Here is a 12,703-nt window from a genome sequence, read left to right on the forward strand (position 1 = left end):
AATGTTACTTAGGGTGTAATTCTACTACCCATCATTAGGGGACACTATGGTTCTCTTATGCTAAATTTAAATACAGTTAGGTGGTAGAAGAAGAGAGAGCTGTTTGGTAAGTGGAAATCATGGCTTCCCTCTTGTAGCCTTACCTTCACTGAGATGTCCTGATTGGGAAACATGTTGTTCTATGCTCTATCAAAGTAAGGTCCTTTTTTATGCATATTCACAGTGTGGCTGTATAAATTGCATTTCATGGTTTTGAGGTTTATTCTAATGTTTGTTAATATGTTGTTTGTAGAAGGACTCATTTGACCTAGCCTCCTTAGATGTATCAATGGTGCATTTACGACGGCATGGTACATCTTGAAAATATAAAGGACTAATTTCCCTGCATTGCATCTCCTTACTTTGGGTCATCAAAACTGGATATTAATTACAAGGAAAATAACTATTTACATCTGCCTTTTCTACAAGGTTTCTTCTTTTGCTTTTGGATTGGGATATATAAGTATAACCATCTTCATTACATTAACATTTTGTGCTCGTATTGTAACCTCATTTTGTATATAGACATATTTTTGTATTGGTTCTCTTGGGTCTTTTTGTACGATTGGTTTATGGTATGTTATTTTTGCTTTGGGGTTTATTATTGTGAATTTCATTGTTGTTTTTCTTTTTCATAATATATCTCTGCTAAGAAAATCAGTTGTCTGTTCTATGGTTCAACCTCAACCAGTTTAAGTATTGTGAGAAGTTAGTAGGTAGATCCCTCCCAAAGGAAAAATACTTTCAGATTTATAACTATTACTCATAGAAGTACGAGTTTGTTATTATATCTATGATTTTAACCATCATAGTATCATGGAGCCACATGAAAATAAGTCTCTTATTAATTAACTATTACTTTGGGGAAAATAATAAAATTTGTTGTTTTGGCAGTAACGGCAATTAATTATATGTAAGTAGGTATGTTTATAGGAGTTTTGCAAAAATGTAGTTAAAGAAATGTTATTAGGACCATATTAGCCCGGTTCTGTCAACACTGCACTGGCTCCCTATTAAACATCCTATAGATTTTAAAATCTGGCTTATTACTTATAAAGCCCTGAATGGTTTAGCACATCAGTATTTGAGCAAGCTCTTATTGCATTATAGTCCTCCACGTCCGCTGCGTTCTCAAAACTCTAGCAATTTGATAATACCTAGAATATCAAAATCAACTGCGGGCGGCAGATCCTTCTCCTATTTAGCTCCCAAACTCTGGAATAATCTACCTAACATTGTTCAGGAGGCAGACACACTCTTGCAGTTTAAATCTAGATTAAAGACCCATCTCTTTAACCTGGCTTACACATAACACACCAACACATTTCTAATATTCAAATCCGTTAAAGGATTGTTAGGCTGCATTACAGTTTTTTTCAGTTACTAAAAAGCATTGTTCAATACTGAAGCCACATTTTCAAAACTGTTCATACAGTCTGCATTACCAACATGAATCTTGGCCAAACAGTTGATCTCACCTCCAAACCTCACTCAACAAAACAACAAAGCACTTCATATATGTCTCAAAATATGCTTGTTTCACCATAACATTGGCAACAATTCTCATTCAGAAAAAGAAAACATTAATTTCATTCATAACACACTGATCTAAAAAACACTAACAGTGACTATGTACTTTGAAGTTTGAATGAATTGTCAATTAGTATTTCATTATAGGATAAGAATAACATTTTCCTTTTACTGACTGTATTGCAGCACAAAGAATAAATAAGATAAGCAGCATTTCTTTTTGTATTGGTTCTCTTGGGTCTTTTTGTACGATTGGTTTATGGTATGTTATTTTTGCTTTGGGGTTTATTATTGTGAGTTTTATTGTTGTTTTTCTTTTTTATAATATATCTCTGCTAAGAAAATCAGTCTGTTCTATGGTTCAACCTCAACCAGTTTAAGTATTGTGAGAAGTTAGTAGGTAGATCCCTCCCAAAGGAAAAATACTTTCAGATTTATAACTATTACTCATAGAAGTACGAGTTTGTTATTATATCTATGATTTTAACCATCATAGTATCATGGAGCCACATGAAAATAAGTCTCTTATTAATTAACTATTACTTTGGGGAAAATAATAAAATTTGTTGTTTTGGCAGTAACGGCAATTAATTATATGTAAGTAGGTATGTTTATAGGAGTTTTGCAAAAATGTAGTTAAAGAAATGTTATTAGGACCATATTAGCCCGGTTCTGTCAACACTGCACTGGCTCCCTATTAAACATCCTATAGATTTTAAAATCTGGCTTATTACTTATAAAGCCCTGAATGGTTTAGCACATCAGTATTTGAGCAAGCTCTTATTGCATTATAGTCCTCCACGTCCGCTGCGTTCTCAAAACTCTAGCAATTTGATAATACCTAGAATATCAAAATCAACTGCGGGCGGCAGATCCTTCTCCTATTTAGCTCCCAAACTCTGGAATAATCTACCTAACATTGTTCAGGAGGCAGACACACTCTTGCAGTTTAAATCTAGATTAAAGACCCATCTCTTTAACCTGGCTTACACATAACACACCAACACATTTCTAATATTCAAATCCGTTAAAGGATTGTTAGGCTGCATTACAGTTTTTTTCAGTTACTAAAAAGCATTGTTCAATACTGAAGCCACATTTTCAAAACTGTTCATACAGTCTGCATTACCAACATGAATCTTGGCCAAACAGTTGATCTCACCTCCAAACCTCACTCAACAAAACAACAAAGCACTTCATATATGTCTCAAAATATGCTTGTTTCACCATAACATTGGCAACAATTCTCATTCAGAAAAAGAAAACATTAATTTCATTCATAACACACTGATCTAAAAAACACTAACAGTGACTATGTACTTTGAAGTTTGAATGAATTGTCAATTAGTATTTCATTATAGGATAAGAATAACATTTTCCTTTTACTGACTGTATTGCAGCACAAAGAATAAATAAGATAAGCAGCATTTCCCCCCTAGTTCTTTACATACCAAAAACAAAAACCCATCAACATTTACAAAACTTACTAAAAAAAAAAAAGGACAAAACCGCCACCAACAGCATGTCTAGTATAATGAGTTATGTGCAGTTTTGGAGTCCCAGCTGCTCCAGGAGTCTTTCTGTGTGGAGTTTGCATGTTCTCTCCATTTTGATGTCGATTTCCTCTGGGTTTATCCCACAATCCAGAGACATACAGGACAGGTGAACTGGAGACTGTAAGGGAGAGTGAATATGAATTTGTATGACGGACTGGCCATCTGTCCATGGTGTTTTTCACGTCCCAAAACCATTCAAGCTGGTGCTTAAGTCTCTTATTAAGAAACCACAACTAGATCCTAGTGAACTGGCAAATTACAGACCCATCTCAAATCTTCCAATTATGTCTAAAATTTTTGAAAAAGTTGTGTCTGCTCCTTCCTGCAAAAAAAAATCTCTATGAAGAATTCATAGGCCCCACCATAGCACAGAAACTGCACTTGTTAAAATTACAAATGACTTGCTTCTTGCGTCAGACCAAGGCTGTGTCTCATTGCTAGTTTTACTTGATCTTAGTATACAGTTTTTGTACATTTCTGCCATATGTACATTAACTGACAGTCACCACTGATAAGCTACCACTAAATCTTAGTTTACTGTATTAAACTTAATTTGCTGTAAAGTTGCTTTGCAACGATTTGTATCGTGAAAAGCGTTTACAAATAAACTTGAACTGAATTGAATAGAATTTTCCTGCCTATGACCCAGGAAAGGCTCACGCCTCCTCATGACCCTACATAGGACATGCGCTTTGGAAATAAATGGAATTGATGGATGGATGGAGGTACTGTGAGGGTTCTAGTCCTCCCTCTCTGACACTTTTCCCCCACCAATGTGTCTTCCTTTTTTCCAAACAAACTCATTTTGAAGGCATCCATCCCATTTGTTTACAGTTTTTCTCAATTGCTTAAACATATTTGTCAAATCAGACATCACATTTTCAAAACTGTTAACACAGAGAAACTGAAGCTCAATGGCCAAAATGACTAAAGTGTAAGCTACTCATCACTTGTAAATGTGTTACACATCATTTGTAGATTTTTCTTACCAGTTACAAATGATGCCTATACAAGGCATTTACAAAGCTTTCTGCATCCCCTAATCTAAGGTGTAAAATACTCAATTGTAAATGTTTTACAAACCTTCTTTTTACAGGTTCTGTGTGTGCATATATACAGTGGGTACGGAAAGTATTCAGACCCCCTTAAATTTTTCACTCTTTGTTATATTGCAGCCATTTGCTAAAATCATTTAAGTAAATTTTTTTTTCCTCATTAATGTACACACAGCACCCCATATTGACAGAAAAACACAGAATTGTTGACATGTGTTTGTGTGTGTGTGTGTGACTGTGTGTGTGTGTTGCGTGAATGTTTGTGTGCATGTATATTTGTATTTGTGTGCATGTTTTTTTTGACACACTGAACTTTGCTGAACTTACGTCTGAGGTCAAAAGCAGCAGGTGTCCTGCTTAAATTCTCCAGGTGAGTGTCATAAAAAGGGGGGTGGGGCATCCTTTGATCACTGAACTTTTTGCCTGACATTCTACCAGACCCTCAGAAGCTCATCAGATTACAGCAATAAAACAACCCTGAAATCCTCCTGAGATGTTATTTTACAGCTTTCACTGATCTGATATCGTCTCGTCACTGATTCTGTATCACAGTCAGCAGCCCCTCTCTCGTTTCATCGTGCACTGAGGCGAAAGATCTGCTTTCCGTATGATGTTGTAAAAGTGTCGATGTTTAACTACGTACACACGCACATTATATTTGATATTGCACTCTGAAAGTTTTAAGATTGCCAAAAATCAACGAGTGAATAAAGGAATAACTGAATTAAGTGTGAATAACTAAACAAAATAAACTTAAATAATTAATAATTTTCCTGTGACATAGAGTTGATTGTTTAGAAGAAAACTTATATAAATATTTATGTTATGACAGTCTCATCTTTAAAGTGAGAAACTCTGCTCTAATGTTTAAAAAAAGGTAAGGATGTTTTATCAATAAAGAAATGCCCTTTAATTATTAAAAACTACTCTTTTTATTATTTTTTTAAAATGTTTTTAAAATCTACAGCTGCGCTGGTATGCAGTGTTAGGGGGCTAGTAAGTGTGGTTTAACTCCACAGCCCTAGTTTGTTACCGATCAGTGAGGAGATATTTCACAGAACAGCCTCAGATGCACTGATCTTTTTCTTTGCTTTTCTTTTTTAACTTGTATCAGTAGCAAACTCTATCTTTTTTGAAAATTGTAATGTTACAAGATTCTGACTACTGCTGATGCTATTGTTTAGCCTGTGTCTGGTAGGATACGTTGCTGTAGACTGTTCACCTTTTTAAAAAATTGTTTAACAATACGCGAATGGCCGTCTCAATTTCTGGAAAGCACAGTCACTACATTGTGTCTATTGCATGCCTGCCAGAGTCTTTTTCTTTAAATGTAGGCCAATCTGAAAAACTTTAAAAAAAAACACTTCCCTTGATCATGCCGTTTACAAACCAATGCGTCGTTTCACATTTGAATGTTTTAAAGCAGATTGTTTTTGAACAGTTTCAATGTCCCACACAGAAACACATTGCCAAACAACAAGAGGGTTGTGAATTCCATCATCTGGAGCGGGGGATGAACAGCTGTTCAGTCGGGGTGTTGTAGATGAACAGGTGTTCAGTTGTGTGGGGTATGGAATTTTAATGAGGGTCATCAGTCACATTTTGACAGCCAGTACACTCTAAACTCTCTGACGGCATATTAGAGCAGTTTACACACACTCCCAGACTATGGGCTATGACTCCAGTGTGTGTGAGTGTGTGAGTGTGAGTGTGGGTGAGGGTGAGGGTGAGTGTGTGAGTGTGGGTGTGTGTGAGAGTCTGAGTGTGAGTGTGAGTGTGAGTGCGAGTGTGCGTGAGTGTGTTGAGTGTGTGTGAGTGTGTGTGAGTGTGTTGAGTGTGTGTGAGTGTGTGTGTGTGAGAGTGTGTGAGTGTGAGTGAGTGAGTGTGTGTGTGAGAGTCTGAGTGTGAGTGCGAGTGTGCGTGAGTGTGCGTGAGTGTGTTGAGTGTGTGTGAGTGTGTGTGTGTGTGTGTGTGTGTGTGTGAGAGTCTGAGTGTGAGTGCGAGTGTGCGTGAGTGTGCGTGAGTGTGTTGAGTGTGTGAGAGTGTGTGTGTGTGTGTGTGAGTGTGAGTGTGAGTGTGGGTGAGGGTGTGGGGGTGGGTGAGTGTGTGAGTGTGGGTGAGGGTGAGGGTGAGTGTGTGAGTGTGAGTGTGGGTGTGGGTGTGTGTGTGAGAGTGAGAGTGTGAGTGAGGGTGAGGGTGTGGGGGTGTGTGTGTGTGACTGTGACTGTGAGTGTGTGAGTGTGGGTGAGGGTGAGGGTGTGTGTGTGTGTGTGTGTGTGTGTGTGTGCGTGGGGGTGTGTGTGGGAGAGTGTGTGTGTGTGTGTGTGTGTGGGTGTGTGGGTGTGGGTGTGAGTGTGTGAGGGTGTGAGTGAGTGTGTGAGTGTGTGTGTGTGAGAGGGTGAGTGTGTGGGTGTGTGGGTGTGAGGGTGTGTGTGTGTGTGTGTGTGAGTGAGTGTGTGAGTGTGTGAGTGTGTGGGTGTGTGTGGGTGTGTGGGTGTGGGTGTGGGTGTGGGTGTGAGTGTGTGAGTGTGTGAGTGTGTGAGTGTGTGAGTGTGTGAGTGTGTGAGGAGTGTGTGTGTGTGTGTGGGTGTGTGGGTGTGTGGGTGTGTGGGTGTGAGTGTGAGGGTGTGTGTGTGAAGCAGCAGGATGAACAGATGTCTCGACCGGAGGGCCTGGAACTCATTTTAGGAGCGATCATCAATCACATTAACACACATGCTGCTCATTTTCTCTCACACATGCATTAAAACGAACAATCGAGTCTAGGAAGTTTTAGCATATATTGTATTATTCTCAAATATAATTGTTTGACTAATTATATTTTAACAGTATTTTACAAAGACGTATGTTAGAGCAAGTATCATGAACTAAAATCAGAGACATTGGGTTTGATCTCTTATGGGTTTGTCTTTAGTTTTACATATCATAGCTTCAAACTGTTTCACTGAACATGAAAAGAACAAACCAGCTGATCATTCGTTTGTTAGCAAACTCAGGATCAATTCCAGATCTGCTTCATTGTCTACAGACTCAAAGGAAGTGAACTGAAATACATACTGCATTAATCACTATATACTGTGTATATATATATATATATATATATATATATATATACCTATTATAGTAACTAGCATTAGCCAAACAAACACATACAAACTTGAAATTGTGCATGAAATGTATTTAGGTTCATGTGCTGTTCTACTATTGATCATATTTACACGTTTCTGTATCCAGTCAGACTGAGCCCAGTGCATTATGGGTGTTGAAGTTTTCTCTGTTTACTTGAGCTATGTAGCACTGATTTAAAACAAACTGTTTGAATAAAAGCTTTACTAAAGCCCATCTTGCCAGCAGTAATTTCCCCATTAAAATGATTTAGTCTTGGTACTATACAGTATTTAGGTAACCTTTCAGACCACAGTTACTGTTATTACACAATATTACAGTAATGACTGCCAATAGAGGGAAAAAAGAGAAGACACTCAGCCTTCAATAATACAGACAGTCGTGATATAAGAAAAACTAGATGAACTTGCATAAGCAGTCAATGCTGCCCAATACATTTGAACAAACTCACTATCACCTGCTTTCCCAGCTGCGTGTATTTCATTTCCTTCATGCGTTCAACAGAATAAACTGAATTACTTTCACAATTAACTTGATTCTACTGTAAGTGATCATTTATATAATTCACAAAAAATCAATTATGCATGTAGTTTTACGTATAATAGAGCAGATAAGTGAAGCGAGTGTAAACAGACTGGGAGTGAATCTGCAGACCCACTTTATATTAAGTGGCCTTAACAACTATGTTCTTACATTTAAATTAATAATTTGGTACAATGCACTTATTGTGCACATACATGTTTTTACATTGTAGTTATATTTTTAAAATACCTGCATGTAATTACATCTGTAATACATTTCTGTAATTACATTTATAATTACACAGTTGACCCATCCCTTAAACCTACCCAGACCACCAAACCTGTCCCTAACCTGACCCATATCCACCTCAATAGCAGCAGAAGTGTTTTGCAATACAATATGAACACAGTAAGTACATTGCACTTACTTTTTGATGTAAGCACATAGTAGTTAAGGCCACTTAATCTAAAGTGTGAGTGAATCTGCTGCTGATGTCTGTGTGAACGATGTGCTGATATCTGAGAGGTGTTAAACCTAACGACACACCGTCAGACACGACGACTCCTTCATTCACCACATCACAGCAGACCTCCAGCACTTCAACAGACTACATGTGATCTTACACGTGTTATAAACACAAGCCTAGCTGTTAAATATATACAGTACACTCAATACAACCTTTAGACAAACTTAAGATTTATGTATTTGAATTGCATATAATAATGTGATGCATATTTGTCAGTCCTACATGAAACAGATTTCTGCCTGCAAAAAAATCACGACAAGCTTTATTATTAACTATTTGCAACTATTTGATTTTACTTAAATACTCATATTTTCAGAATGCATTCAGGCTACTCAAATAGCATAAAATAAGCATATATTTGTTCATTGTGAAGTCACTTACATTTATTGAGTTAAAAAGTATGAATTTGGCTAGCTGTGGAGTAAGCAACATTCAGTTAGCTAAAATACACGAGATTGAAACACACAAACTGGATTTATGACAAATGATGACACATACACGCAGAGAAATAATACAGGCGGCTTTATTTTAAACACATTTTGTGTTTGGTATAAACCCTTTGTTCAAATGACTTTTTGTATTTATATGCTTCCTCTCTTACTCTACACATTTGTGCCACGATGTTCCCCATTTGCTCCATCCTTTGAACTCTAATGGAGTGAACCCCATGCTGTAAACTCCTCAGACAGAGCGTCTGCTTCACAGAAGAGAACTCAGGAATAAGATGAGATGAAGGCAGCTCCTCACAGTAAGTGTTTCTGGAGCTCTGGATTCTGGCTGATCGTACTGTGGTGGGCTGTATAGGATCTCTCGCTCCTTTAGAATACTGTAAGGAGTTAGTGTGTAGAAATGTACTGTTTTAGATACAGTTTGTTAAATGGCTCTTATTGAGTCTGAATGTAAGTGATCCACCACATCATGTCCTGCTTAGATTGTTTAGCTTTGCACAACTCCTCTTCATTGTTATCTCTTCATGTCAGAAGACCTTATCTCTGAATAATAAATTCACCAGGAGCTTCGCGATGGAGACTGGGGTCTTCAGGAAGCCCCTCCTACAGCATGCAGTAATAAATGCAGAAACCCCGGAAAGCAGGCAGAACAGCTGCAGCTCTCGTTACGCGGCTGTGGAGATGGAGTTTGTTCAAGAGGAACGTGAAGATCCAGAAACATGCGGAGCCCCAGACGAAGACAGCGGCCAACAGAAAGGTTCGAGTCTTTGAGTTCAGCAGCTCATCTGTGACTGCAGCCAGACACTCACAGCATCTGAGAGTTGTTTGTTTATTCATTCATTCGTTGATTTCATGGATCATAGCTTTGTGTCGGTTCGCCGAAACACTCAGCACAAAGCACGCGATCTCTAAAGCATGTGCGTAACTTTCTTTTACGGTTATTATATGGCAGAATATGTAGCAAATGCATTAACTGTGAGGAATCCTGATCTGTGTGTGTGTGAGAGAGAGAGAGAGTAAAGAGCATCTGTCTGTGTAGCGCGGTACAGCTTTAGTTACTCTCAAACTCACGCAGCGCTTTTACAACCAGCAGAACAGCATCAGATATCACATTTCAATCCAGGATTATTGAGGATGCTTGATAAAAACAAATGTAGGCCTATGCATGTCTTGTTTTATTATAAAGAAATGGACTGAATAAAGATAGGGTACAAGGGGGCTAAAGGCGATGGGAGAAAACCGTGGCGCAGCACTTTCCCAAACATCGCTTTTCAAGATGCACCTGTATATTTGTCTGATCGCGCGCTGCAGCGCAAGCTGATTCTGGGCTTATGACATTACATTAGATTCAGATGGTAAATATCATATATAATGTTGAGTGTCCATATTAGAGATAATCACCATGTTTAGAATGAAACCATCATATTTAAAAACATGATATTAATCATATCATATAATAAAATATCATTTGTTGTTACTGTAAATATATATTCAATTATTATTGGATCTCCTTCAATACTTTCAGAATCTTTACTTATTAAAATGATTTTGTTTCTGTATTTTAACATATATTTCAACATATTTTAATGACACTATATTTATTGAACAAAAATTAATTCTTTTATTTTCCAAAATATGCAGAAAATAAGTGCAAACGTTGCTAAAGTGATTGTTTTGAACAAGTATTAACTTAGACATTATTTAAAAAAGCATAATTTTAGCTGAAGTATTTGTATCAGTACTGTGTGCCTTTAACTCTGTGCGAGGTAAAAGGCCACCTCATACATTATAAGATTTTTAAACAAAATAAACAACTTGCATGATTTATTTTCACACAACATCTGTTGCTCCATTAATGTTCAATACAAACATATGTATTTTTTCTGCAATTATACATGTTAGGCGCAGTGAATAGCACATTTTTTCTTAAGGTGTGCTTTTAGCCCCGTTGTACCCTATTATATAAATAAATTATATGTATTATAATATAACATAAAGCAATTATACATTATGTAAGGATATTAAAGTATTAAAGTGCACTATATAGTACAGTTAGCTAGTAATTTTACAGGGAAAATAACATGCCCTCCCCCCAAAAAATGGGTTCTTTGCAAACCATAATTTATATGACTTCAATGTTAAACCTCTCAAACAACATCTGATCAACAGCTGCAAACAAATAATTCAACTAAATTTAAAGAATATAATCAGAAACTTGACATTTTCGCCCCCATATCTCAAATTCTGGGGATATTGTGGTTAACTGTGGCGTTGTCTCTGCCCCGAGGCCTCATGATTTCTGACTGGCACACAACCAAACAGACTGAACAAGTGTAAGCATCCTTGATCAAGCTGGACAGCATCCATATTATGTTCTGCAACTACAGACATGCTTATTTATGTTCATGAATTTCCACAAACAGCAAATATTATCAGACGTTTTTACTGACAGGTGAAGACTGTAATTCTGCTGTTGTCCAGGAGAGGGAGCCACAGGATAAAGACTCCTTTAAAGGGACAGTGATCTTTGTGCTTCCAAACCTGAAAGACTTTCTTCTGTGGAATATGAACACAAGACTTTATGAAGAATTTTGATAACCAAATAGTTCGTTCCCATTGACTTCCATTGTAAGGATAAATAATCCAGTGGAAGTCAATGGGAACTGAAATAACATTCTTCAAAATATCTTAATTTACACTCGACAGAAGAAAGAAAACTCATTCAGGATTGGAACGACATGCCAGCTAATGATGACAATTTTCAGTTTTGGCTGAACTGTCTCTTTAAGTCTAATCTCTTTCTGTCCATTTCCATCAGTTGGAATGAATTGGATAACTGAATTATTTTATTTTTCTACCATGTAGTCTTCAGTTATGACCGTTTGTTTGTTTGTGTGTAGTATTTTAGCATCACAGTATTGCTATGGAATAAATATATGTTTAAAATGTTTTTTGTAAGCTAAAATATGAGAATGTTAACATTTAAAGCATGTACAAAATGGCATTTTCAACCAATTTTCTTTTTCTTTTCAGACCTGATGGAAGAGGAAAGTGAAGAAACGAGTGAAGCTGGAACAGAAAGTGAAGAACAGAGTGAATGGGAAGAGGAAGGCGAAGAAATAAGTAAAGTTGAAGAGGAAAGTGAAGAACTGAGTGAAGAGGAAAGTGAAGAAGAACTGAATAAAAACTCTTCTAAAAAGAAAGTGTCACAAAAAAGAAAGTCGTGCACCTGCGGTCAGTGTGGAAGGAGTTTCACTTGTAAAAGAAGCCTGATGGAACACATGAGAATCCACACCGGAGAGACACCTTTCTCCTGCACTCACTGTGGAAAGCTGTTTAAATACAAAGGAAGCCTTACCGATCACGTAAGAATCCACACTGGAGAGAAGCCGTTCAAGTGCACTCACTGTGGAAGGAGATTCACACACAGAACAAGCCTTTCAGGACACGTGAAAATCCACACCGGAGAAAAGCCGTTCACATGCCAGCAGTGCGGGAAGGGTTTTAGAAGTAAAACAAACTACAATAATCACTTAAAAACTCACTCTGATGTGAAGCCCTTCATCTGTCTTCAGTGCGGGAAGGGTTTTAGTTTGCCATATCACCTGAAATCACACGAGATCGTTCACAGTAAAGTGAAGCCGTTTCACTGCCCTCCATGCGGGAGGAGTTTCAGCAAAATGACTGAACTTAAAAGACATTTAAAGTCCTTCATCCATAATAAATACCTGCCGCTAGAGAGATTCATGCTCCAGAGTGGCTCCTCAGCTCATGGTTTGCCCTCCGGATTGAATGTGTCCTTCACTAAAACACACTTGCTGCAGTGAAGTTCTTATCATTTCTGTCATGTATTAAATAATGAAAACATGTCTGTGACTGTAAAAGGATGCTTATCTTTAA

At 37.4% G+C, this 12,703-nt stretch overlaps 1 protein-coding gene across 1 annotated transcript; it reads left to right on the forward strand.

The window, feature by feature from the left end:
* Positions 1 to 9,376: 9,376 nt before the first annotated feature.
* Positions 9,377 to 12,630, forward strand: LOC107568323 (gastrula zinc finger protein XlCGF8.2DB-like). Its single transcript, XM_016254277.1, has 2 exons — positions 9,377 to 9,560; positions 11,837 to 12,630. Exons 1-2 carry the CDS (start codon positions 9,377 to 9,379, stop codon positions 12,628 to 12,630), a joined length of 978 nt encoding a protein of 325 aa, XP_016109763.1.
* Positions 12,631 to 12,703: the final 73 nt, after the last annotated feature.

Source organism: Sinocyclocheilus grahami, unplaced genomic scaffold (assembly GCF_001515645.1).
Source record: "Sinocyclocheilus grahami isolate Dianchi unplaced genomic scaffold, SAMN03320097.WGS_v1.1 scaffold1235.1, whole genome shotgun sequence".
Classification (NCBI taxonomy): domain Eukaryota; kingdom Metazoa; phylum Chordata; class Actinopteri; order Cypriniformes; family Cyprinidae; genus Sinocyclocheilus; species Sinocyclocheilus grahami.

Coding starts and splice junctions, on each gene's coding strand:
- LOC107568323 (XM_016254277.1), top strand. CDS start 9,377: ATGGAGACTGGGGTCTTCAGGAAGCCCCTCCTACAGCATGCAGTAATA. Junction 9,561..11,836: donor AGACAGCGGCCAACAGAAAG/GTTCGAGTCTTT, acceptor TTTTCTTTTCAG/ACCTGATGGAAGAGGAAAGT.